Source organism: Monodon monoceros, unplaced genomic scaffold (genome assembly GCF_005190385.1).
Source record: "Monodon monoceros isolate NGI ecotype Baffin Bay Population unplaced genomic scaffold, NGI_Narwhal_1 Super_Scaffold_10, whole genome shotgun sequence".
Lineage (NCBI taxonomy): Eukaryota > Metazoa > Chordata > Mammalia > Artiodactyla > Monodontidae > Monodon > Monodon monoceros.
The window spans coordinates 1,121,887-1,148,609 of record NW_021703766.1 but is presented as its reverse complement, the minus strand read 5'-3'; the positions used below and the strand labels follow the sequence as shown (position 1 = coordinate 1,148,609).

At 65.2% G+C, this 26,723-nt stretch overlaps 1 protein-coding gene across 2 annotated transcripts in view; it reads left to right on the top strand.

Moving 5' to 3' along the window:
* The window catches only part of ZFPM1 (zinc finger protein, FOG family member 1), a 67,874-nt gene that overhangs the window by 24,091 nt on the left and 17,060 nt on the right, over window positions 1-26,723 (top strand). The window contains exons 1-4 of one of the 2 annotated variants that reach the window (XM_029242566.1): window positions 763-1,369; window positions 1,636-1,746; window positions 4,361-4,489; window positions 26,318-26,451. In XM_029242566.1, coding sequence (XP_029098399.1) covers window positions 1,156-1,369; window positions 1,636-1,746; window positions 4,361-4,489; window positions 26,318-26,451 — 588 coding nt within the window. In that variant the 5' untranslated portion in view covers window positions 763-1,155. Of the gene's footprint in view, window positions 1-762; window positions 1,370-1,635; window positions 1,747-4,360; window positions 4,490-26,317; window positions 26,452-26,723 lie in introns of those variants that run through there. The other variant, XM_029242572.1, reaches the window with a different exon arrangement.

Genomic DNA, 26,723 nt, shown 5'->3' with positions numbered 1-26,723 from the left:
GGCCCACCTGGGAGGGAGAGGCGTGTGCCCGGCATCGCCCGGGTGCAGGGCTCTGGTCGCTGCAGTCCCTGAAAGCAGAGGCTTCACACCCATTCTCCAGAGCCGGCCACTGAGGCCCTGAAGTCCCGGCGTCGGCAGGAGGGACCACAGCTCTGGGGCACCATCTCCAGCTCTGAATGAGCCGCAGAAGCACCTGGGCTTCTAGAAAGAGTTAGGCAAGCAGGCCTGCGAGCTGTCCGCCAGGGCAACCGGCAGTGCGGGCTGGGGGCCAGTCCCTCGGGCCGGGGAGCCTCTGCTTTTCTGCCCCGGCGTCTGCCAGGGGAGGTCACGGGGGGTCAGGCCTCCCCCCTGTCCCAGAGGCACGAGTCTGGGGTGTGCCCAGCCCACCGCGGAGCCCACCGTGTGGGCACGTTGATGAGAGACCATGAGGCTTAGCCCAGGGCTGGTTCTGTGTGGTCTGAGCCCGGCCTCGGCCACGGGAAGTGACGGAAGGTGAGCGCCTGCGCTCCTGCTATCATTACAGCTCTGAGGGGTCCCGGGGAGCCCGGGGCCTGTGGGTCTGTGGGGCCAGAGCTAGAATCCAGAGGGTGCAGCCGGGCAGGTGTCTGCACAGGAGGAGCTGGGGAAGGTGGTGGGGCAGGGGGCAGCGCTGCCCGGGCGCCTGTCTCGGGCCCCAGGGCCCAGCTGAGACGGGGTGGAGGGGCCTGTGGGGGATTCACAGAGCAGTGTGAAGCGGGACAGCAGTTTTCCGCCGTTCTCTCCACCCACAGCGCTGGCACTGCCCCTCTGACCTCGGGGGCACAGGTTGCCACCCCGGCCTGCACTGGGGGACACGCTGTGGGTCTGGCTTCGCCACCCTCCTAGGTGGTCTGGGGACTCAGTCTGCCTCCCCCCCTGTGCGGAGGGCTCCATGGGGCACCCCCGGCGTGAGGCTTGAGGGAGGATTAGTGGGCCGCGGAGGCTGGACTGCAGACGCCGCGCACCCACCTGTGTCCCATCAGCCATTTAGCCCTTTAATCAGGCTGATGAGCTCTTCCTGTGTGCCAGGCACCGGGGCCCGCCCTCTGCACGTTCCCAGACCTCAGAACCTGAGTGTGGCAGCTTCCTGGAGGAGGGGTCCCAGGCACAGGGGGCAGGTGTGCAGAGCCCCGGGAGATGTTTACCTGCGGGGGTTGTGGATGTGCGCCAGGACCCTGGGACCCCACAGAGGGTGCGCCTGCATTTCGGCAGCCCCCAGAGGCCCCGCCCAGAAGACGCCAGCGCTGCGCTCACGCGTGGAGCGGAGGAGAGGGGAGGGGTCGAGCTGCCCGGGGCCAGCGTCCCGGCAAGAGCGGCCTGTGGGGTCGGCAGAGGCTGCAGGGCAGGCGAGGTGAGCAGGAGGCCGGGTGGCCCCCAGGTGTTGGTGCAGGGCTTGGGGTGGGTACACGGGTGGGGTTCGCACATCTACTCATGGGGGACCTGGGGGAGAGCCCCCGTGCTGACGGCCGCTCCCTCGAGGCCTTTGACCGCCTGGGGGGCCGAGACCCTGCTCGGACCCCACTGCGCCCAGCCCCGGGGCTGTGCCTGTGCTGGGGGGGTCAGGACGCCGGTTGTGGGGGGCAGCGCCTCACGACTCCCCTGGGGCTGTGTCTGCAGGTTCCCTCAGAGACATGGAGGCCAGAGAAGAGGCCCAGACCGCGGACACCAGCCTCCCGGAGCGAGAGGCCACAGCCCTGGAGCCCGAGCCCCCGAGCCCTTCCAGTCCAGGTGAGTCGGGCAGTGGACGTGGCAGGCTGGGCCCTGGCATCCTGGCACCCTTCCCCACGTCCGCATCCTCGCTGCGACTTCACAGGAGCCAGTTCCCACTGAGGACTCAAGTTTTCACACCTGCGAAATGGGCGTCGCACCGAGCGGTGTCTGTGGGCTGCCCATGCCCACTGGGGTTTGGAGGGGCTGGTCCGGGTAGAGGAGATGCACACACCTGCAGAGGGTCTGGAAAGCCCAGCCCTAGTGGCAGAGATGGGCAGAGCAAGGCCCCGGTGGGGAAGGTCTAGTCCAGGGTGAGGCAGGGGGTCATATGGGCACTGAGTGACCTGGGGAAAGCCACACCCCTTCCCGGCCTCCGTGTACCCTCGATGAAATGGGGTTGCCTGCCTCAGCACACGTGGGGCTTGGTACCGAGCAGGTTCTCCTGTTAAGGCAAATCACCCCATTTTACAGATGGGGGATGAGGCCCAGAGAGGTTAAGTGACTTGCCCAGGGTCGCACAGCCTGTAAGCACCTGAGCGGGATGCAACCCTAAGTCCGGATTCAGGTTGGTTCTCCCGTCCCCTCTGTCTGCTCCCCACCCTACCCCACCCTGGATGCCTGGAACCTCTCCTGGGGCACTCCTGGCAGTTTCCCCAGGGTTTGGGGGCACTTTTCTGAAGCTGAGAACAGGACTCGGAAGGAGAGACTCCCACACACACAGCCAGGGCTGAATTAACCTGACACTAGGAGGCCTCCTCTGTCCGGGTCCCCGGAGGGGCCTCAAAGCTGGGCCATCCTCTCAGGCCAGCTGTGCCCTCAGAGACCCCCAAAGACCCCCCCAAGAGGATGGGCCTCACTGCGGTGGAGGCCCTGGGGGAGGTTAGTGCCCTCACCCCTGTTTTCCAGAAGGGGGAGCTGAGGCTGGGGAGTTAGCGGAGGGAGGATCGGCGGGGTGGGCTCTGCCCTGGCCCCTGCTCTGAGCCCCGATCCCCTCGCCCCCCTCCACCCTGCCGGCCGTGGACAGCAATCTCACTCACGTCCCCATTCCATACCACGAAGCCCTGTGCGCAGAGGCTGAGTTACCCCCAGACAGTAGTCCCATGGGGGAGACATAGCCATAAATGGGGCCGTTTTAGTGGGTGGTGTGCCCAGGAATGAAGGCAAGATGGGGTGGGTGTGGCAGTGAACAGAAACCTGCAGGACGGGTAGAGTTCCCCGTGCTACACACACCTGCACGTGCAAAGGCCCTGGGGTGGCACAGAGAGGGGACAGGAGGAGAGCCCTGCAGGGCTGGGACTGGGGGGTGGAGATCCTACACAGATGGTGGGGGGCTCCTCACTGTGGACCCCCATCCCCAGGATGTGCCAGTGTCAGAGTTTCCCCCGGCTGACCACAAGCCCCCAATAAGCCTCATCCTCTGAGACCTGCTGGCCTGTGTCCCTTTGCCCAGCGGCAGCCCCTTGGGGTCACTGGGGCTGTGCAGTGAGGAGGAGGCTAGGCTAGCAGGACTTGAAACCAAGGCAGGGGCTCCCGTCACCCGCAGCTGCCCCGGGGCAGCAGGCGGGGTGGAGGCTCAGGGCCTGGGCTCTGGCGCTCGTGTTCACAGCTATTACTGTCTCTACCTTCACCGTCACCATCAGTGTTTAGTGCTGCGGCCAGCGTTCACCCCGGCCTGTCCCCGCCCGGGCTCCTGCCCTTTCTGAGCCTTGGTTTCCGCATCTGTAACGGGGCGCCAGCCCCTCCGAGGGCCCAGGGAGTGGCGAGGGGCCCCCCATCACCACCACCGTCACCATCGGGTGCTGCGTGCTAATGGGGGCCACGCTCCCCGAAGGGCTAGCGGCCGGTTACGGGTGGACTTTGCCCCGGGGAGCCGGGCCCCTTATCTGATCTGGGAGCTGGGCTGCACGGGGTGGGGGCGGGGGCGGGACTGGGGAGGAGCTGGAAAAAAACAGCCGGGGTTGCACCTGGCACAGGCCTCAGTGATAACGCGCTGATGGGCGCGATAAGACGGCAGGAGCAATGTCTGCCTGTCGGGCGGGCCCAGTGCGGCTCCCGCGCAGTGGCTGGAGCTCGGATGCCAGCCGCGTTGATTTATAGCCAAAAATAATAGGACTTTTATACCGTGTGATTGATTTATTCGATGTTAATCACGGCCCTTATCGCGGGTATTAATAATCTGCCGGGCATGTGACGTCACCAAGGGGGGGCTTTTATGGGCGCTCATCGATTGGGGGCCGCGGTGGTTATCGGGCCCAGCAGGGAAGGCAAATATGCCCTTTGGGCTGGAATTGGGTGCGGGGCCTGGCGGAGGAGCCCCCAGCTGCCGGCCGAGGAGACCAGGGATCCGGGCCACGCGTGTGCCTGCTGGCCTGGGCGTGCCGGGCGGGCAGCTGCCGCGCCGCAGTTAATAAGGGGCTGAGGGCTTTTCAAGGCCAAAAATGAAGGGGGAGAAACTGAGATGTCTGACGGTGCCCCCTGAGAGCAAGCTGGTGGGGGGAGGGTGGTGGCCGGAACTGTGCCACGTGCTCACCCACCTGGGCTTCGGTATCCCTCCCGGCCACAGGCTGGGGTGGGCGGGCAACTCGGTGCCCCCGAGGCTCACTAGAACCTTCTGATGTTTTCCTTCCTGCAGATGCTACTCCTCCACCCCCACCGCTACCACCCGCCCCCACGTCCCCAGGAGGCTCTGAGGAGACGGAGGGTCCGGAGCCGGAGACGAGGCTGGAGGAGGAAGAGGCCAGCAGCCCCTGGAGCGGGCCAGGTAAGCGCGCCTGTGTCCGGTGTCTGGCGGCCTTGTCTCTCTGGGGCAGCCCTGGGGCTCAGCCTTCTGGGGGTCCTGGGAGCTGGCCACCCTGACAGCACGGGTGCGACAGGCCCGGCCCACTGGCCAAGGAGATTGGTGGTGAAGCACCAGGCCCAGGTCTGTCCTGTTGCAAAGTCCAGCCAGCCCGTGGGCCAGCGGCTCCCCTGGAGGTGGGCGCCAAGCTGTGCCGGTGCTCAGGGCTAAACCCCAGGGCCCTAGCAGCAGATAAGCCTCTGAGGCTTCCCTGGAGGTGGGAATGCGAGTCTGGAGCGGCCCGAGTACCTGCGCCTTCCCAACCCAGCTAGGGGCACAAGCCTGTGTGGGTGGAGAGGACCCACCCCTGGGGTGGCTGCAGCGCGTGGCAGGGGGCCGGAGGCCGTTCCAAGCCACCGGGTCCTGGATCAGGAGTGTCTTTAAAGGCGGTTTCGTGCTCCCAGCACTGCCCCACCCCCGCTTGTAGCTGGAATTCTGACCTCGGAGGGCCCACCAGATGTGTTGTGCCCGCGGCTCCCCACTTCCACCGACGTATGAGTATAGGGCAGGCTGGGCGTGTCGGCTGCTGCCATGCTTCCTAAGTACAAGTGACGCGGCTCAGGGGAACCGGGGCAGCTCGGAGGGGTCCTGGGAGCTGCTGGGTGAAGGAGGGAGGGCGTGGTCCTCGGGAACAGAGGTAGAGAATGGAGGTTGCACACTCAGGCCAGGCGCACATGCACGTAGCAAGCACATATCGAGCACCTGCTGTGTACCCAAGGTACAGCTCTGAGCAAACAGGGTCCTCAGAGAGCTGTGATGACACAAATGCAGTCAGTGGCCAGTGGAAAGGAGGCACATGGCAAGGGCCTCATCTTGCGGGGGGTCAGGGAGACCACACCAGGGCAGAGAGGACCCCCATGGTCTCCCAGGGGTGTCAGAGATGGTCTCCTGCCAGGTTCAATTTGAGTGGCTATGTGGACCCTTCATCAGGATCCCAAGGTGTCAAGGAAAGAGTGCTGGGATCGATTAGTGACGTCTGCGTGGCACCAAGGAGATGAGGTGGCACGTGTGCCTTCTGGTCCCCCTGCTGATTTAACACACCTCTTCCTACAGTAGGTAGGTGTCTGAGGCCCAGAGAGGGAGGGATGGGCCTGGTGGTCCCAGCCTAGATGGTGACCCCAGACCACAGGGAAACAGTCTACTGCCAGCATCTCCCACCTGCATGGGCCATGGTGCTGCCTGGGAGTGAAGCATCCTGGGTCAGACAGGCTGGGGGTCCCCTCTGCTGCCCCAGGACGGGAATGGGGCTTAGCACAGGGACACCGCTGCCCTCCGGATGGACTTGGCCGCCCCCCACCCCACTTCAGTGACTCAGTGACAGGCAGGGGAGGGGCCCCAAGGGCCCTGGCAGGGACGTCCTCTTCTCACAAGGAGCACCTGGCCAGGGACAGGTCATGTGTGTATGAGGCCCTCACAGCCCGGTCGGGCACAGCTGAGCCAGATACCCGCCTGCCGGGGCTGGGCCATTCCGCACACAGGGGACAGTGCTGTGGGGCTGGTGCCCGCGGTCAGACCACTCTGCCGCCTCCGTTTCCCCAGCTCTAGGACAGGGTAACAACGAAGCACCCAGAGACGCTGGCTCAGCACTGCCTCGGACCATGGCTCGCACACTCTAGGGACCGCCTGGGTGCCTGTGGGCCCTGATCGGCCACTGGGCAGGCGGGGGGCTGAGAGAGCAGCTGCTGGACAGGGTGACCGTGGGGAGGAATGTGCGAGGCGGTCCTCACACCAGCCCCTCGAGGCAGGGGTGAGGCGACCCTCCCCTTTACGGAGAGATCCAGGCACAGAGCAACTAAAGGGTCTGTCCACGTCACCACCCGCGAGGTGACACAGCCAGGATGCAGACCCACCACCTGGTTCTGGAGCTCAGGCAGCAAGTGTGTAGACGCCGGCCTCAGCTGTCCTCCGGTCGGTCCCCGCCCACCCTGCGGACTTAGTACCACCATCCCCGTTTTACAGATGGGAAGGCAGAGGCCCCTGGAGATTGGAACCTGGCCCCGGAGTGGCCGCGGGGGCCGTGGCTTGGGTGGGTGCACCCAGGAGCTTCCTGCGCTATTTGCGTCCTCGGGGGCTGGGGGGCTCCCTATCGGCCCCCACAGATAGGAATTTCTGTGCAGTGGGCAGCGATGGGCCGATAAGCAGCCTCCGGCCAACCGCCGTGGTGGCCGCCCCCTATCAGACCCCAAACAGGCCACACTTATCACCCGGCCGGGAAGCCAGAGAGGCCCCGTGGGCTCTTATCTCACAGGGGCCGCCGTGCTGGCGATAGGGTGGCAGGCTTGCCTGGGTCGCCGTCCCCAAGGGCAGTGCCCAGCCCAGGAACCGGCCGGGGGACAGGGGTGTCCAGCGGGGCCTTCGCTGCAGGTCCTTGTGCCCTGCGAGGTTCCCCGGCCCCTTTCCCTTCGCTGTCCCTCTGGGCCCCGCCCCTTCGTGTCTCCTCCCACCCCACCGTCTGAGTTTGTCTTTTGATCTCCACTTGCCCCTCCTGCCCCGTCCCCCATGGGGAAAAGTGCAGCCCTGGGGACCCGAGCTGTGCCTGGGGGCACCCCCACCTTCCCCTCTGGGATGGCGGGCTGGTCTGGACCACAGCGCAGCCTGTACCGTCTGGCTTCGAGGAGTGACTGGGCCCCAAGCCTCGGTTTCCCATGTGAGCTGCGTGAGGGTAGGCCCTGGAGGCCAGGGCTCGCACACACCTGGTGCTGCCCCTGCAGGTGGTCGCCCCCATCGCCCAGGGAGGGTGCTGACACTGCAGGGTCCCAGGGGCAGGTGACATCAGCCCGGCAGAGAGGCTGGGTCTCAGTGCCTCTCTCCAGCTGCATGGTGGGTGCAGCGCAGCTGCCCTGCCTACAGCAGTCAAGGCCCCGAGCAGGTGGCCACAAAGACCCCCAGGAGATACCACACGGCACCAGGCAGGAGGGAGGCCTCCCGGCTCCTGTCCTCCCAGGGGGCTCTCGACACACACGCGCTGCAGACACAGCGAGGTCCTGGACCCTTGAGGGCTTTGTAAACACGAGAGTGCGGGTGTGCAAGGGGCCTGTTCTCTCCGGGCCTTGTTACTGTCCCCACGCTAGCTCCCTCCTCCCACCCGTGACCCGGCGACCCCAGAGCTCCCGACCCAGGCTGGGATGTGGTCAGTGTCGGGGTCACTTTTGGACGTTGTGACCATCATCGGGTCACTAGCTGCCGGCGGCTGGTTCTCAAGTGTGACTGCTTCGAGTGGGAACCACCCCCGCCCCAGCAGTGCTGAGAGGCCGGGGCCTGCCTGCCTGCCTGCCTGCCTGGGCTGGGGTCCAGCTTTGCTGAGCGACGGTGGGCTGGTTACTCGACCTCTCTGGGCCTCAGTTTCCTCATCTGTACAAATGGGACGCAGGGCAGAGCAGCTCCCCACTCAGTGCCGTCATCTTGCCCTGGTGGCCCGGGTGCCTGTGGGTAGGGGAGGGGACGTGTAGGCAGGTTCCAGGGAGAAGCTGCTCTCTGAGACCAGAATTCCGCTGTCCAGCAGGAAGGTACTGCAACCCCTCGGCCAGCCGAGCACGTGGCCATGGAGCGGGGAAGGGGGGGGTCCACCTCTCATGCCCCTACTGGTGATGGGCACCTTGGCCCAGGGGTCCCCACTGACCGTCAGGAACCCGGGACCCAGGCTGGGTCAGAGACTGCTTGGTCTCGGAGATGACGCCTCCCTCCTCTGAGCAGTTCGGGCAGCAGCCGCCATGTGGGTGGGTGAGGCTGGAGCACAGGCCACGCTGCACGGTGCAGGGTGAACGCCTGCTGCCTCGGGAGAGGCCAGGGCGTCCTGCGTCCTCGTGGAGCCCAAACGCCACCGGCGAGCCAGCCGTGGACTGGGTGGGAAGGCAGGGGTCCTAGACAGAAAGGTGACCCTGAGGGGCCTGAGGGCACGAGGTCCGCGTGGAGTTGGGAGTGGGGAATGCCGGGCAGAGGCACAGCCCACGCCAGGCTCCCGGGGGACTGAGCAGGGTGCCAGGTGGGCGGGGGGGTTGGTCCCGAGGGAAACGGGGGTCCCCTCGGGTTGCCTCAGGGAAAGTGGATGAGAGCAGAGCAGGGGACCCACCCCGGGCTGAGGGTCTGTGGGGAATGGCCCACCGTGGGCAGGGGGCTGCCCTGCCCGGCCCTACCCGGCCCTCATCTTCCCTTGAGCCGCTGGCTGGAGTGTGAAGGGAGAGGGGTTGGGCAGCAGGGACCCGGAGAGCTGGGTATTTTTATCTTTGAAATGACCTTGTTCGCTCGAGGGGCTGGCTGTTTAAAATTCTGATATGCAGATGGCTGAGAGCTATAATCTGAAATCCCCAAAGTGCATCTGGGAGGGTAGCTGCCACTGCCTTAGCTCTGTGGTCCCCGGTGCTTATCAGGGTGCGCGGCCCCCAGTGACCCGCTGCCCCCTCTGTCTCCACACTTAACATCCAGAAAAAGCAGAGGGTCGGGCAGACAGGCAGCCCCCACAAGGGCTGAGAGCCCTGAGGGTCCCTTCCGACTGTGGGGTCCTGAGCCTGTCACCTACCTCATGACCCCCATCGGAGCCTCTGTCCAGTGGCAGTCACCATGACCTCAGGCTCCTGGCCAGGTCATGAGAAAACGGAGGGAGGGCAGTGAATGGACGCTAGGCCTGGGTTTGGGGCCCCAATCCTGGGTTTGGGGCCCCAGGGGTCCGGGAGCCTCCTCTGCAGCCAGATCTCGTGGGGGGTCCCCTCCACCCAGGGACTTGCCTGGGGTGGGCCAAGCAGGTGTCACTCCTCTGCCCTCCCCACCCCACTGTGTCCCGCACCGGGGAGGTGAGAACGAGCACACATCCATCCAGTTCTCTGACAGCTTGTCTGGGAGGCAACGTGGTCATCCCGAGTTCAGGGCTGTCCACTGGGGGTGCCGTGCGTAGCTGGGGAGCAAGGTGATGAACCCAGGGGGCCCACAGGAGCTCCCCACCGGCTCTGGGGGCTAGTCAAGTGGCCTGGGCTCCACGGGTCCAGGAAGGAAGGGGGTGGCCAGTCCTGTGACCTGGCTGTGTGATCAGAGCCCCAGGACCGGGGTCCCCTTCACCTGTAAGTGTCTCAGGGCCTGGAACTCTTTCCTGGTGACCACTGTTTACAGAACAAATTTCAACTGACTGAACATCAGGTATCACCTTTTTTTTTTTCTTTTTAATTTTATTTACTTTTGGCTGTGTTGGGTCTTTGTTGCTGCGCGCGGGCTTTCTCTAGTTGCGGCGAGCGGGGGCTACTCTTCGTTGCCGTGTGTGGGCTTCTCATTGCGGTGGCTTCTCTTGTTGTGGAGCACGGGCTCTAGGCGCGTGGGCTTCAGTAGTTGTAGCACGGGGTCTCAGTAGTTGTGGCTCACGGGCTCTAGAGCGCAGGCTCAGTAGTTGTGGTGCACGGGCTTAGTTGCTCCACAGCATGTGGGATCTTCCCGGACCAGGGCTCGAACCCATGTCCCCTGCATTTTGCGGCGGATTCTTAACCAGTGCGCCACCAGGGAAGCCCTAGGTGTCACCTTCTTTTGCCCTCAGCTTCATCCTAGGCCCTAGAGGCAGAGATGGGAAGGCTGGCCATGACCTCACTCACTGCACGTCAGCAGAGGGGACAGCCAGGTGGTCGGGCCACGACAGCACCATAGGTGGCCCCCATCCCCAAGGATAAATTGAAGTGGGCCGAGGGTGTTCAGGCAAGGAGCTGGCACGTGCAAAGACCCTGAGGTTTGGACGGCATGGGCGTGGCTGGAGCATTAGAGGCTGGAACAGGGTTGGGGAGAGATGAGACAGGGCACAAATGGCTCAGAGTTTGGGCTCAATGCCATGGACCGTAGGGAGACGCCTCCGTTTTCTTGGCTGTAAAATGGGGCATGGGGTGTTAAGTGGGACGTTTGGTCAGCTGCCTTGCGGAGAGTGGGTTAGTGGGCGAGTACCTCCGGGCGCACGGGGAGGCGGGCAGCTGGTGGGAGGGGCCAGAGGCTGCATCCGTGCTGTTTCCTGCCTGGGGACTGGAGCCCGCTCCACCCCCCACCCCCCCCACTCCCGCCTCCGCGCCGGGGTTCCGGGGTTCCGAGGGCCTGCTGGAGGCTGGGAATCCTCACGCCGGGAGCGTGAGCAAGGGCGATGGGCTGGCTATCTGGGCTGCACTCGGTTGACTAATCTCGCCGCCTGGTGTTTCTATGCAAACCTCAAGGTTTGTTATCGGGCGGTGGGCGGGCAGCTGAGGCAGGACGGCCTGTCCTGATGGACAGCTGGGGAGATGGGCCGATACGGCTTGGCCGCGCGTCCCCTCCCGCCAGCTCAGCACGTGTGGGTGGGAAAAATCATTTCAGCTATTTCACGTTATCACTGGGCCTGGCATTGCGGCCCCATAGGCCTGTTTATCTTAGATTAGCGGGCGGGGGGTGGTGGTGAGGGGCACAGGAGGGGGCGATGGTGGATGGCAGGGTTCAGCCTGGGGTCAGCTCCAGAGGCCAGACCCAGCAGCTGTGTCAGGAGCCACCTCTTCTCGGTATCCCAGGGAAGGGCGTCCAGCCCAGATGTCCCCCGAGGGCCATGTTCCTTGAAAACCCGCAGTGGGCCCTCCGCCCATCCTGACACCCCACCCCGACAGGTGAGCAGACCAAGACTCCAGGAGCTGGGGGGGTCCTAAGCAGGGGTCGTGTGTGCCCGCAGTCGGCCTTCCTTCCCAGGTGTTTACTGAGCACCTACTGCTGGCAGAAGTGGCAGGTGTGTTGTGTGGTGGTACAGGCCGTAGAAACAAAGGAGTGTGGGGTGTACAGCCCAGGGGCGGGCAAGAGAAGGAGGTCGTTTATTCACTCAATAAACACTTGTGTTTTAAGCGCCTGCTCGGTGCCAGCAGAGTCCAGGCCTCCAGGGACCTGTTGTTCTCATCAGGGAGACAGAGACTAAATAATAAAGAAGTGAAAACGTCCCATGTCCGAGGAGGTGAGGCTCGGAATAAAGGAGGGGTCAGTTCTGAGTCGGGTGTCCTGAGCCACATTTGGGCAAAGACCAGAAAAGGGAGGGGAACCAGCTGCCTCCTGGGGACAGTGTACCAGGCGAGGGCACAGCCAAGGCAAGAGCCCTGAGGCCAGGGTGGGCCCGGCAGGGGCGAGGAGGGAGGGGGTGGGCTCAGAGAGGGGAGGATCCCATTCTGTAGGTGGTTGTCTTGGAAGTGGGGTTCGGGGATTACAGGCTTCGGCCAGTGTGGGCCGAGGGTGAGCGACGGATACCTCGGCTGCCTGCTGTGCTCTGGGCCCTGAGCTCTTCCATGACACCCTCTCCAGCCCCTTCCCGGAGCCTCGGTCCCCAGGCCAGGGTAGGCGCACAAACCCCTGGCCGGCATCCACCGCCAAAGCTCAGAGCTGCCCACCTCTCCGAGCAGGGCCGTGTGGGGCAGAGCCCCCAGGCCGGGGCCGAGGTGGGGACCGAGAGCCCGCGGCCTCTCCTTCGCGGCTGGCCTGGCCTGCACGGATGCCGTGTCCTGCGTGCCCAGTGGGCACCAGTGGCCCAGGCACCGGGCCACACACGGCACCCAAAAAAGGCCCTGAGCAGAGGGGCCTCCGCTCCCTCTACCCTGAGGGGATGCTGAAGCCATGGCCTCCCCCGTGGTCGGGCTGCTGACCCCTCAGCCCTGGGCAGTCCCCTCACTGTGGTTAGCAGTTCTTCACCCTGGAGGTGCTGACCGCCCGGCACCATCAGCCTGGCCAGTGGGGAGCCACCCTTTGGCCCAGTTCTGACTTCAGCCTCTGCCCCTGACAAAGGCCTGGGCCTCGGGGTCAGGTGGGGGCCAGGACCCATGAGAGGGGCAGGGGGTCAGCGGGCCGCTCTTCAGCGAGACTGAACCGCCATCCTGTCAGACTCCCCTGCCGTGGAGCCCGTTCTGCTCGCTCACTTGCATTTTCATTTATTGAGCACCTACTGTGTGCTGGTCCCTGCCATAGACCCTGGGGATGCAGCCAGCCGCTGCCCTCCAGGAGCCGCGGCCCAAGCAGAGAATGGTCAGCAGGGGCACAGAGGCTAGGCAAGGAATGTGACTGAGAAGTGCAGGGGGTGGCGAGCCCCTCACCCTCGGGGATTTGCACCGAGAGCTCGGGGGCGGGGGGCAGCCCTGCAGACACCTGGGAAAACTGCCTGCAGTGCCAGCGCAAAGGCCGAGTGGTGAGACCATGGGGGGTGACCTGGGGGCAGCGGGAGGGCTGGTTGCTGCATGGTGAGTGGACTGTAGGGGCTCAAGGGTGGACCTGGGACCTGTGAAAAGGGTGAGACGGAAACGTGGCAGCCGGTGCTGTGCTCACTGCATTTCACATGTGGGCACTGAGGCCCAGAGAGGTTCGGGGCAACTGAGCAGGGCCGGAGCCCACAGTTCCGCCCCCCAGCCCCGCCCCACGGGGTTCTCCCGGGTCCCCACTGTCCTGGGGGCGGCTGGGGGCCGATGCCTGGCCTCCTGCCCCGCGCTGCCCGCTGACCTCACCGCCTTCCGGGAGTGGCTATCTGCGGCCGTGGGCGCTAATCGAGCCGCTTCCTCCTCCGCCCTCCACCGGCTTCCTGCCCGGGCCGCCCCCCCAGGCTGGGCGTCTGAGCGTCCGCCTTTGCCCCACCAGGGCCTCCCAGACATCAGGGGGTGCAGGTCTGCCCAGCCCCACCTGGGAGCCTCTGGAGATGGCCGCCCCTTCTGGAAGTTTCCTTCCCAGTCATCCTCCTGGGCCCAAGCTCAGACTCACCGTGGCCCGGCCGTGCGGCCTGGGACCCATCAGCTCCCCTCCCTACCGTTGCCTCCCTGGTGGAAAGCCAGACGCACGGACACACGCGTGGGGGGACCTGGGATGACAGGCTGGCCTGCACGGCAGGCGCTCACGGCCACTCTGCTCTGTCGCCTTTGTCGGTGCCGTTGCCAGTGCGGGTGGGTTCTCTTCCCAGGACCAGGGCGGGCACTGCTGCTGGCGCTGTCCCCGGGGCTTGTGCGGTCACGGTTACTCGGGCCAGTACGGTCACCCTTGCCCCTGTTACCGTCACCAGCACTGTTACCGTCCCGCTACTCCGGGCTGGCAGGGCCCTCGCCACTGGTGCCAGGGCAGACCTGGCTTCTAGCTGTCACCTCTCCCTCTGGGGTCCTAGGGGCCACGGCGCCCCTCTCTGGGCTCAGGCTGCTCTTCTGTGGGACGGGGACAGGACATTCAGGCTGTCTGGAGGAACCGGATGGGCAGGGCAGCGGGGGGACGGGGGGTGGCAGCGTGTGCGATGCGGCGGCCCCCTCCAAGCACGCGCGGGGTCCCACAGCCCCAGCTGGGGCGTATCGGGGTCCGGGGCCCACCGCCGGGGTTCTAGGCTCCGTCTGTCACGGGATCTCCCCGAAGCTCAGGGCGCGGGTGGCTCTGCCGGGCCCACCTGACAGGTGAGGAGACCGAGGCTGGGCGAGCTGAGAGGGTCTCCCAGACCCAGGACGGGAGCCGCCTGGCCCGGCCCCTGATCTGATGCTGTCCCCTGAGCCCCCACCCCATGCGGCGCTGGGCTCCTCATTTATTTATTTATTTGTTATTAGGCCTCTGTCTCTGTGCGTAACTTCTTATTTCCTCACCGCATGTTTCCATTACGATAAGATCGGTCCCTGGAGATGGGACAAAGGGGCTGCCATCGGCTTGAGGGCTGGTCATATCCTGCCCGAAAGGGCCGAGCGGGGCCTGAAATGAGCGATGCTATCGGGGGCTTATTGTGTGTTGGGGGGGAGGGGTCCTGCCTCCTTGGCCACCCCCTCCCCTTGCAAGCAGAGCCTCTGTGGCCACCCCTCCTTGGCCCCATCCCCCCACAGCACGCCCCAGACCCCGTGCCTCGGGCAGATGGCCCTGGCATCCACCCAGCTGTCCCAGGTCCACCCGTGGTCTCTGTGGGGCTGGGAGCTGCTGGGTGCAGCAGGCCGTCCACCCCCAGCCCCGCGAGCGCTCACACACGTCCAGGTGCTCAGGCTGGAGCTGCCCGAGCCCCTCAGGGTGCTGAGATGCCCCTGCCTTGACTCAGCAGTTCAGCTTCTAGGAATTTACCCCCGAAAAATCATCTCAGCGCGGACAGGCGTGGGGTGGTGGGGATAGACATCACGGCCGTGTGGAAGATAGCAAGCCATTTATTTTTTTATTTCTGCTCTGGTCGGCAGAATTTCTCCAAGAAAGGGGAGAAATGATTCTAAAAGAAGCAAATTGCACGCAGATACCCGTGCTGCTTTGCCCGTGCGTGCGTCTTCCCACGAACACCCAGATCTGGGGCTGATGTTGGTGCAGCCCCACCGCCGCCCACCACCTTCCCTGGTTCCTGGGCCCTGGCTAGTTCAGCCAAAATTCTGCCGCCCCGGCCCCTGAAGGCCCAGGACCTTGCTGGGTCTCAGGGCAGGAGCAGTGACCTTGGCGGGTGACAGCACCGGGTCCCGAGGCTGAGACCCCGGTGGAGCTCGGCTGTGGCGGTGGCGGCACACTGCTCGATCGAGGGCCCGGGGGGGAGCCCTGGGTGTTCCTGGGCAGGAGGGAGCTGTGTCTGGGGTGGGGACCAGCCTGGGCCCGGTCTGTCCTCCAAGCCTCCTGTTCCCGGGCCCCTGCCCAAGCATTATTCCTCCTTATCTCCCCCTGAAGGGGCAGGAAGAAGGACAGAGCACCGGACAGGGGTCGGGAGCCTGGGCTTGAACTCAGTCACCCCCTCGCACTGTGTGGCCAGGTCCCCTCTGACCCTCGGTCTCCTCGTCTGTGAAGGCGGGGAATAACCACCCCTTAGGGCATGTGGTGATTTGAGGACTGAGTCATCAGTGCCCTGAGAGCAGGTGTCTGCTGGTTCCACACGCTGCAGTGAGCGCGCACGGCTTACGAGAGGGGCTTTAGCAGTTCCCTCGTGCTGGTCATCCTCAGGGGCCCTGGGGCCCAGTGTGCCAGTTTGAGCCGTGGCACCTTGGGCAAGACATAGCCCTCCCCGGGCTCAGCCTCCTTTGTGGGCGGAGCAGCCAGGGTGCTCATAAAGGATCCGCAGGAGTTCAGGGCCCATCATGTTCTCTGGAAGGAGCTTCTTATTCCCTAAAGGGCCGGTCCTGCGGGGTGGTGCAGTGTCAGGACATTTTCGATGGTGTTGGCCAACCGCAGTGCCCGCTGCTGCCCCTTGGGCGGGGGTAGGACGGGACTGGCCCGAGGCTGGGGGCAGCACCGAGGTCCTGGCAGCGGCAGGGCGGGGCACCCTCCCTTTACCCGCTTGACCACCCGGCCTCCACCCAGACCCTCGCTTGCCCTCATGCCCACCCCTCCTGCCCATCTGCAGCAGAGAGACAGCGCTCCGAGGGACAGGAGGGTGGGGCCCGGGGACACAGGGAGCAGGGTGGGCCGGCCGGGCCAGCTGGGAGGCGGTGAGCTGGAGGCTGACCGGAAGGAAGGGCCCTCGGTGGCGGTGGCGTTGGCTCCTGGAAAAACAGGGCAGGGGCCGGGAGGCCCAGGCTGATAGGAGCCTGATAAGCTACTTGCACAGGAGGTGTTTTCTTTACCTTATCTCACCGGTCCTGCTTCCAGCCCACCCTCCAGGACCAGGCTGGGCTGGGGAGAGCCAGGGGCCCCCACCCATCCCTGTTCTCAGTCTGCAGGGTCTCCCAGGACCCAAAGGACCAGGGGCTGCGGGGGCCCTCCACCCACTTCACAGGCGGGAAGGCTAAGGCCCAGAGACCTAGGGTGCCTTTTGTTTTTTATGCTTTTTGAGAAGGCTGGAGAGACCTCAAGGCCTCCCATTTTGAGGCGCCCGGGGAGCCGCGGTGCTCAGGCTCCGTGGGACGGGGGGCAAGGCTCTGACCCGGGTGGGGATGGTGAAGGGGCCGTCAGAAACCTGGTGTGGGGCTGGGCCCCATGCTGCGCTGTTGGCTATCCGCAGGCGGTCCCAGCTCCACCATTAGCTGGGGCCAGGGTTCAGCCCGATAAAGACAGGCTGTTGTTCTGTGTCAAAAAATCAATAATCCCCAGCGATGTCCCAGTGATAGGAGGAGAAGTTCACAGCACCAGCTGGCGGGGGCGGAGGGGGGTGGGCAGGGCAAGGGCTCCAGAACCTGGGGGCCACCCGCCCTGCCCGGCCGTTACCCAGCTGGCTGGTGGGGCCGATCCACGGTGGACTCCAGGCCCAGGGGGCAGCGTGTCCTCCTCCTTGCCCACCCACCATGCCGCCTCTTTGCAGGTGGGAAGCTGGAGCCCGAGGTGAGGCTCTGGGCCTCTGTGCGTCCCGGGGTCAGGGGAGGTGAGAGCAGACAGGAGGAGGACCGCCCCCGCCCGCCCCCTGCCCAGCCCAGCAGGACCAGATGCCCCTTCTCCCAGGCCTGTGGCTCGTCAGCAGGGCCCGGGCGTCCAGCCCCAGTTCCGCGTCTGGCCGCTGTCCTCCAGACTCAGGTGCTCACGGGGGTCCACTGGGCCCAGGTGCTTTTAGGACACAGCCAGCTGACAGTGACCCTGGCCCAAGGGGCTGACATTCTAGCGGAGAGACTGGGAGTCAGTAAAATACACACGTGGACTCCACGGTGCTGGACGTGGTAGCAGCTCAGGGCACCGCAAGCCGGCAGAGGTGGGGAGGGGCCGGCAGCTGATGGCGGCGCCCCCAGTGCACGCGTGAGGGGACTGGGGAACACAGGTCCAGCCAGGGCGTGCCCCCGGAGGGCCCTCCCCAGCCCGGGCCCTGTGACAGGCACCGTGCCTAGCGCCCATTGGCCCACGTTGGACCGGCCACAGTGCCGCCCTGCCAGCCCCCTCTGCCGTCGGCTCCAGGAACCTCGCCTGCCTGCCGGCTCCACCCCACGCTCGGGCTGCCCCGTGTGACGCAGCCACCGGGCAGAGCCTGGCAGGAGAGGGGAGGCTGACAGGCAGCAGGTGTGGGGGGCAGGTGTGTCCCACCCCGAGGGAGGGCCTTGAGAGGCTCTCTCGGGTCTGAGCTCTGGAACCCTCTCCAGTCCAGCCCCTGCCACCGGCCACTGTGGGTGCAGGGTCTGTGGGCAGCTTCTTAGGAAGGACGTTCTGGGCTCGAAGCCCTTTGAAAACCTCTGGCCTGGAATGAGAAGGCCACCCCGTCCAGGCGGGCTCAGGCTCTGCACAGCCTGCCCGGCCCGGAACTCAGGGGGCTGGGTGCCGGCAGAGGGCACCAGGGCCAGCAGAGAGGCGTGAGACTTCCCCAGGCGGCGGTAGGACCAGGGACATCCAGGGGCCTCTGGGGGCAGCTCCCAGGAACATCCTCTCCTCTAATGTTCCCCGTCAGGGAAATGGGCGTCCATCCATCTTGGTCACGGTCACAGCTCCAGAGCCGGGCCCTCAGTAACATAAACAGCACAACAGTGATGCGGGGAGCTTGGCCGCAGGACGGGCGCGGGCTGGGTCGGCATCTTAGGGAGAGGTGTTCACCGTCCGAGGGCAGCAGCCGGCGCTGGGCTCCAGCAGGTCGTGGCCCTGCAGGAACCAGAGCCTGGCTCGGCCATGGTGTCCGCTTCCCCCAACGAGGCCAGAGATCCCAGGCCATACGTGACATCTGCTATTTAACCTGTGACAGCCAGTCCCCATTTTCATGTGTGCCCTCAACTCATAGCTCCCCGGCCCCTCCAGCTTCCTCTCCCAATTCCGGTCCCTCCTGCCAGGGTCCGGGACCTCCGAGGGGCTCTGTGGGGATGCCCAGGCTGGTGGAGACCCTCACCCAGCCCCGGAGAGCGCTTGGAGGATTAACAGCTCAAGTGGCTTTGCTCCTGAGCCAGCGCTCACGTGCGCCCGCGGCTCCCTCGGCCCGTCTTCCCTGGAGGGTGCACGTCAGCTTGTTCCTTCCATCTAGGCTGTGCTGTCTGCCGTGCGGTCGGGGTCCCGGGGCCGGGCCTGTGTGCAGGGCTGGCGTCGGGAGTGTTTCCTGCCCCGCTCAGCTCCGTTGCTGCCACCTGTGAAATGGGGACAGGATTGTGCTTGGGGTCCGGAGCGTCCGGCCCCTTGATGTGCCAGGTTTGCTGTGGGTGAGGGCACACCGCCTGCACTGGGGTCGTGGCTTTGGGGTCAGAGGGATCTGGGCTTCGCTCTCCTGTGCTACGTGCTGGCCATGTGACCTCAGACAGTCCCTTGATCTCTCCAACTGCTTTCCTCAACTGGAAGAGAGCAGAAGAAACGGACCACACCCATTTTTACCCCAAGCTTTTTTAACCATGTTCCCTTGACACTTTGTCCCCATGAGTCACAGATGAGAGCCGGAGTCTTTCCAAAGGCGCCGTGGTCACTGGTGACACCCAGGGTTAGGATCAAGCTCCGCCCCTTTTTGTTTCCTGATGCGGCATTCAGGCGTGGCCTGATCCAGGAGACGGGCCAGTGCCCCATGGCCGTGGGTCTCCTGGTCCTGGAGCCCCAGGCTGCATGGGCCTGTCAGCCTTCTTCCTGCCCCGAAAGGCGGCACAGCGCGGAGAAAAGCCTGTCAGCAGCCAGGGTGGGAGTCTCGCCAGGGCCTGGGCCTGGGAAACCAGCCCAGATGGGAGAAGCTGCGCAGCTCCGGCAGATGTGCGGGCCGCCTGCGGAGCAGCTGGCTGCCCACCATGTACAGTCCCACAGCCCTCCGCATGCCCCAGGGCCCAGGTCTCCCCCCTCCTCGGGGCCTTGTTGCCCCATCTGTAAACAGGAATCAGAAACGGGCCAACAGGGTGGAGCCCAGAAGTGGGGGTGTTCCAAGGAGCTGATGGGAATTTGCTGTCCACTGGCCGTTTCTCTCCAGGCCCCATTTGCCCCCTCCCGCCGGATCACGGGAGGGTCACACGCGAGCAGGGCCTCGCATCCATGCAGCCGAACCCTCCCCTCCCAGCCCAGAGGCTCCATGACCACAGAGCAGAAGGGAGGGAGAGCAGCCCCGGGCCTTGAGTGCCCAGACGGGCCCCTGCAGCCTCGGTGGCGCCCGCCCCACATGGTCGGGCTCTCGCCTCTCGTACCGCCCAGGAGGTGGTCTTCTGTGCCTGCCCGGGAGCCCTGTTCGGTGTATCCACGAGATTAGGGCTCTGCCCCGCCATGGGCAGCAACCCCCACAGCGTACCGGGGCCGGGACACCCAGGCAGACGGCTGCCGGTGGCTGCAGCTGTGTCCCGCTGCCGCGGCACTTGCCGTGGAGTCGAGCACGGTGGTCACGCGGCACCGCACCTGGGCTGCAGGAAGCCCCATCAGTGCTGAGAGCAGCCACTGGTGTCGTCTGTTTTGGGGATGGGTCCCCCCCAGGCCCAGAGGGGCTGAGAGCCTGGCCAGGGTCGTGCAGGGACTGCAGCTCAGCCCAGCCGGCCCCCTGCCAACTTCCCGTGGTCACCGAGCACCCACCCTGCCGGGCCCTGCCCTTCGGCCCTGCACCTGTTGTGTCACGTGACCTTGCAACGACCTGGGAGGGGGGCACTCTCATCCCCCACTTCACACGAGAGGAAGCCACGGGCAGAAAGGGACACGCCCTGGTACCGACCCCGGTCCTGGAGCCTCGGGGCTGACGGGGGTCAGGCCTCATCCCCTGGCAGCTGGGTTACTAGGAGCTCCCTCCCCCCGCCAGGCATCTCAGTCCCAGAAGGGCAGGGACAGCCCTGTTGCTGAGAGCTGCAGGACAGACGCCACCTCCACCCCGTCCCCTTATCTCTCTGTCTTCCTAGGGCCTCAGCTGCCACCCAGTCAGGACGGTCAAGTTGGGGGCAGGAAAACGGCTGGGCTTGAGAGCTGGTGACCATGGGCAGGTCCCACCACCCTCAGTTCCGGACCATGGGGGGCCCGGTGAGCTGCATCTGCAGTGGGAGGGGCTGAGCCAGCATATGAGTGAGCATGAGCAGGCTAAGGGGACAGCGAGGCGGCTCGCCCCGCCCCGCAGACCCCCACTGACCCCGCTGCCTGGTCTGCTGCGTGACCTTGAGTGAGGTGCTTGCTCTCTCTGGGCCTGGTTCCACGTTGGTGGAACCCCTTGGGGCCCAAAGCCTCCCAACCCGCCCTGCTCTGGGCCCAGGCCCTTGGAGACTTCTAGAACCCTGCCGGGGCGGGGCCTGCTCACCCCTGGCGTTTTCTCTCCCTCTCTCCTTTTTCTCTCCCTTTTTTGTGACTTTTATCAAAGGCAAACAGCGTGATCCTGAGATAGGGCCACTCCCGACAAAGCCAGGGCCAGCTGGCCCCAGGGAGCCGCAGGGTGGGGCCGGGCGGGATGATGAGGCCGATTAGATAAGTGGGTGCTGGCAGTGACCCCAGGGTGGGCGCCCGCACACGGATCCCAGAGCCCACCGTCCAGGGCGGGGGCTGCCAGGCGCTGGCCTTTGTACCCTGGAGGCCAGTGGCCATTAGCACAGAGCCTGGCCCCTGGAAGGAGGGGCCAGCCGGCAGGGCGCAGGAGGCCTCCCTGAGCTCACCACCACTCCCGCAAACAGCAGGGCTACCCGGTCAGCGCTGCCAGCCCGCCCGCGGGGCCATGGCTCGGTGAACCTGGGGCCTAGCGGGGCTGGGCTTGGTGGGCCCCGGAGCCAGATGGGTCCGGGTTGGAGCCCTAGATCCTCTGTCAGAAAGGAGCTCAGGTCTGGTGGGGTGACTGCAGCCCTTGCTGCGCAGCCTGGAGCAGGTCTCGAGCTCTCTGGGTGTTATTGAAGGAGGGCGCCAAGGGCTCCAGGGCGTGGGGCAGAGCCAAGTCTGAGGGCAGCTCCGTGCAGCCCTGGCGGGGCCGTAGGCCTCGGGACACCCGGGCGCCGGGGGAGAGGAAACGCGGGGCCAGCCGCGCCGACCGACAGGCTGTCTCGACTCTCGTCGCAGCCGCCAGCCCAGCAGGTGAACCGAGGCTCAACGAGAGCCAGGCAGAGGCAGGACTCAGCCCGCTTGTTGACTGCAGACCCCATTTCTCCCAGCCGCCACCCCATCTGCTGGGCTCCCAGGATGGGGTCCTGAGCCTGGCCTGGGGCGGCGATGCCCAGTCCTGCCTCCTTCCCCTGGCCCCTCGGGACGCCATCGAAGGGTTTTAAGACCTAAACAGGTGTTTAAATCGCAGAAATATGCAAAGGCTGAATTTTCTCATCTGGATCCTCACAGATGCTTGGGGGTGAAATTGAATCCCAGCGCGGCGTATTTGCTCTGGAAACGACGTGTGTGGGGTTGTATGACAGAATAACTTAGGCTTTGTCCTGACTCTGTGCCGGTAGTGATGGCCCGACCCCCGTGGGGAGGTCCACCCGGGCAGCGCAGGGCGTGCCCCTCCTCCGGAGGAGACCAGGCTGCGGATGGGGAAACGTGAGGGCAGAGCAGGGAGAGTCAGCCCTGCAACGGGAGAGCGGGGGCTCGCCTGCCGCCCCTCACCTCCCCTGCAGCAGCCTCTCCCCGCCCTCTTCTCTGTCGCCTCCTGCCTAGGACTAGGAAGACCCAGAAAAGGGTGTCAAGGCCCTGGCCAAGAGCATGCTGGGGCTCTGGCTCAAATCCTTCCTGCCAGCTGTGTACCTTGGGCCAGTTGCTTAACCTCTCTGAGCCTCAGTCTCTCCCTCTGTACGCTGGGGGGAATAACTGCGGCATGGCTGGGAGGAATCCCTGTGAATTACGCCAAGCGCTTGACTAAGGCTCGATAAACAGAAGCCAGGAATTGTGTTAGGACTGGGAGTTCCCAGGGCAAATGGCATCACCCCTGCTGTCCAGCTGTGGGGACGGAGGCCATGGTACAGAGGTCAGGGAGGATTCGGCCACGACCTCACCGGAGCTGGAGTTCTCTGTGCCCCGCTCTGGAGCTGGGAGGAGCAAACAGAGACATGGGTCACAGGAGGCTGCCAGGGCAGAGGACATCTCCACCTGGAAGTCCACCCTGACTGGCCCACCATTGGAGCTGCCGCCGCCCATGTTTCCTGGGAGCCCTGAGGGCAGAGGCCATGCCTCCCTCAGCTCTGCCCCAGGTACCCACGTCAGGTTTTGTGAGTCCAAAGACTGGGTTCTGGCCCCACCTCCGGCCCAGGCTCGCAGTGTGGCTTGAGCACTCCTGGGCCTCCCTGGGCCCCAAGTTTCCTGTCAGTGTGGTTGGGAGCTGACCACTTCCATGGCCACCACTGTCTAGGTCCTCCAGCTCTTTCAGAGGCTGTTTAAGAATAGCTGTGTCTTCCTGTCTGTCACTCTCCCAGCCAGCTCCCATCCCCAGCTCAGCATCTCCTGCCCCCAGCCCCTTCCTCACTCATTCATACTTTCATTCATTCTCAGCCTTGAACTGAGCCCCCACCAGGTGCCCAGTCTGCGAGGAGTAGGTGGTCTTGCCTCTCCTGACCCCCGTTCTTTGGGATACAGTTTTATTTCTTGTTGGGAGAGGGTCTCTGATAGGTGCTAATTGGGCTTTAACACCTGCTTGACTCTGCAAGGGGTTGGGCAGGAACTGGGAGCTGGAAATAGTTTATCTGAGTGGATGGATGTTGAACATCACCAGGGCCACCATAGACAGTTGCACAGGTTGTGCACTGCACAAGGGCACTGAACGAGCTGGGGCTGAGATCCAGCCATGTTCCCATCATGGAGCCAGGCATCTGCTATGGCCCTGCATCCACCCACATGGGGTACCCTTTCTAATGCCCAGCCTCTCAGGGACGGCCTCCCCTGGACCACGGAGGGGGCTTCCAATGGCGACCGCTGCCCGATCCTCAGCCCACATCGCTCAGATCCCTGGCCTCCCTGCCTTTCCCAGGCCTCGACCATCCCCCAGCAAGCCCTGAGTGGTGGGTTCTGCCCCGTCGTGCAGAACGGCCGCCTTTATCAGGAGCCGTCCTCCCTCTGGTGGTGCGTGATACCCAGGAGATGGAGTGGCTGCCACGGGAAGCACCAGCCACGCCGTTATCTGGGAGCTGGGGCTGCCAGCCCTGGGGCGCGATTAGGGGCCACGGCAGTTTGTGGTGCAGCGTGGGCGGGTGTGGGGGCTCACTGGCTCTGCCCCTTCCTCTGGGGGGCTACCAGTACTGGGGATGAGCTAGGGCCACGGCTCTGAGAGAGGGGCCTCAGGACCCCACAGGTGCAGCGAGCCAGGGGTAGACTGGGGGCCTGGGGCTGCACCCCACCCCCGCTCGCCCGCGGAGTGAGCTGGGCCAGCCACCTCCGGCCCCGCCGTGTCCCTGAGTCTGTGTGGGACTTGGCCCGCACTGGGGAAGACTGGACTGAATTCCCCACTCCTCTGCCCCCCAGGAAGGTGGGCGCCGGCCTCAGATGGACGGCACTGTCTCGTACTGGGGGACCCAAGCCTGGCAAGCCAGGAACAGGCCCTGGACACTGAAAGGAAAATATGTGACAGCAACAGTGGGAGTCGTGGTCTCTACCCGTGGCTCGTCTGTGGCCCAGCAGCAGAACTGAAGTCCAGAAAGGGTGTGGGCCGACCCCATGCGGCTTAGCGCAGGTCTGGCTGTCTGGACGGGCACCGGCCATGGTGTTGGGAAGCGGGATGATTCCGCCTTGACCCCACCGTGCTGAGGGGGCGGATGGGAGGGGGCAGGTGGTACCCAGCTCAGCCCACGGTGGGCTCCCCAGCCAGCCTCAGAAGGAGAGCGTGGACCCGTCGGATGGCTGGCCAGACCATTTGGATGGATAAGTGAGTGCCCAGCAAACCTGCCTTTAGACAGCCTCTCCCCACACGCCCACGCCCTGGGGCCAGCTGGGCGGGGTACCAGAGACCCAAATATACCCAGGACAGCAGCGGCCCGGGCTCAGATCCTGGCATCCCAGTGCCAGCTATGTGGCCTCTCGGGGCCTCAGTTTCCTCATCTGTATTGCGGCGGGGGGGGGGGGGGGACCAGGAGAGGGCCGACATCATAGGGCCATTCGGGCAGGAACGGGCGACCACATGCCGGTTGGCACCCTGCAGGCCCAGGGGAGGGGGGGGGCGCCATGGGCAGAGTCCTGGCTGGGACCCTGGCATCCTGGGTGCACAGGTAGAGGACACGGCCCCTTGTGGGCGGGATGCAGAGTGACATGGCCGGCCTCTGTCCCCCTCGCCGCGGGGCCGATAAAGGGCGCCGCCTCCTGGCCACGTCCTGGTCCCCTGCCATCTTATCTGCCCTGGGGAAGACAAGGACCCAGTTAGAACATTGTAGCCGGGCCTCCTGGTGTATTTACACGTTATCTGTGCCATTAGGCCGGCAGTTATCTGATAATCGGGCCCATTAAGGCCACAGCCCGCCCGATCGGGGATCCAGGAAGCGGGGCCAATGCAGCAGCGCTTGCTCGGGGCCCAGGCCAGGCCACGTGAGGCCTCTGTGGGCCCAGGCAGCCCAGGTGGCACCCGAGGCACAAGGCGGCCCCGCATTCCTGGGCAGAGGGCGCGTGGCCTGGGGAGAGACTGCCCTGGGAGGGCATGGCCACCATCATCCCCTCGGCTTTGAGGACACTAAGGCTCGAGACGGCAGGTAACGTGCCAGGTGTGCGTCTCCCAGGGCGGCCCGGGCAAATTCACACCACCTTGGTGCCTCGAAACATCAGAAGTCTACTCTCTCACAGCTCTGGAGCCAGAAGTCCCGAATCGAGGCGTGGGCAGGGCCGCATTCCCGCAGAGGCTCCAGATGCAGTGTCCCCCCAGCTGTATCCCACCAGTCCCCGCCCCGTCTTCAAGTGGACTTGTTCCTGTGTCTCTTTTTTTCTGTGTGTCTCTTACGAGGACATTTGTCATTGGCTGTAGGGCCTACCGGATAATCCGACGGTCTCACCTTGAGATCCGATCTCAATCACATCTGCAAAGACCTTTTGTCCAAACAAGGGAACATTCCCAGGTTGCGGGCCACCGTCCAGCCCACCCCACAGGTCACGTGGGTCGTGCGCTGAGGCCGGGCTGAACCTGGGAGCCCACCTGCAGACCCTGTGCGACCCCAAGCTCCCTCCCCGTGAGAAGGACTGTGGCGGGGCTCCTGGCAGAGGCCGGTCTGTCCACGTCAACAGAACTGAATCCTGCCGGGGGCCGGGCACAGATGCCACTCCCCTAGCTGACACAGGAGCCACAGCCCGGGCCACGCAAGCTGGCAGAGTCCGGGAGCTTGGCCCTGACCACAGCACAGGTGGCCACGGCCCGCGAGCCTTAGGCCCTCAGCCGGGTGGCAGGCCGCTCGGACAGGCAGCCGCCGACCAAGGGCCTCGGCAGGAGTTGGGTCCAGACCTTTCCAGGGGGCAGGCGGGGGTCCCGCAGGGAGTGATGCTGGTGCTACCCGAGCACAGTCCAGCTGTGCCGAGGGCCTCGGCCGGCAGTGGGCGGGGGAGGGGAGGAACACTTGGCTCCAGGCCTGGCTCCCCCTGCTGGGCCCTGTGCTGAGGTGCTAAGAGGATTGGGAGGTGCGGGGTCCCAGCATTTCACAGCTGCCCACACAGGCGTGCTCTGCGGATTCTGGGGCTCAAGTTGATGGGAAGGGGCTGGGAGGACCGTGTGGAGGGGACGGGAGGCGGTCTCATCGACGTCATCATCCTCCGCTCTGTGCCTGCCCCCACGTGAGGCAGTAGGGGTGACCCGGCTCCGTGTGTGCGTCCTAGGCTGTGCAAGGCACACGCGTCCCAACGCAGCCGCCAAGGTCCCGCCGAGCGGTGCGCCCACCTGCTCAGTGCAGCTGCAGGCGCCCCTGCTGTCCTATGTCTGCGGCCTGCCGTCCCCCAGAACAGGTCTCACTGCAGGGGCTGGCCTGGCCCCCAGGACCCGGCACCAGCCACCATCCCGTAACCTGGGCCAGGGCTGCCCTCCCGCTTCTGCCCTCAGCCCCCCAACTGCTCCTGGGGGGGGCGGGTGCCACAGGACGGACTGGACCTGGGACCTGGACCTCCTCACACCTCTGACATCTCTCCCCGCAGACGAGCTGAAGCTGCTGCTACAGGACGGACAGAGGTGCGTGCGGGCTCGGTGCAGCCTCGCCGAGGGCCTGTCCTGGGGCCCATTCCGCGGGAGCATCCAGACCAGAACCTCGTCCCCCGGGCAGGCGGAACCGGTAAGGAGCCCTGACCCCGGCCGCAGCGGCCAGGACAGTGTCTGGCCCAGGGCACAGGCCCCTTCAGCCCCCTGAGCCAGGCCCGGGCTAGACTCCCGTGCAGAAGCAACTGCCACTCCACGTGAAACATGTCAGGAGATGCAGCCATGGAGGAGTTAACTGCCCGGGAACACAGGGAGGGCTGCCTGGAGGAGGTGACGCGGGGCCTCTGGGACCTCGGGGTGACACAGGGAGGGCTGCCTGGAGGAGGTGATGCGGGGCCTCTGGGACCT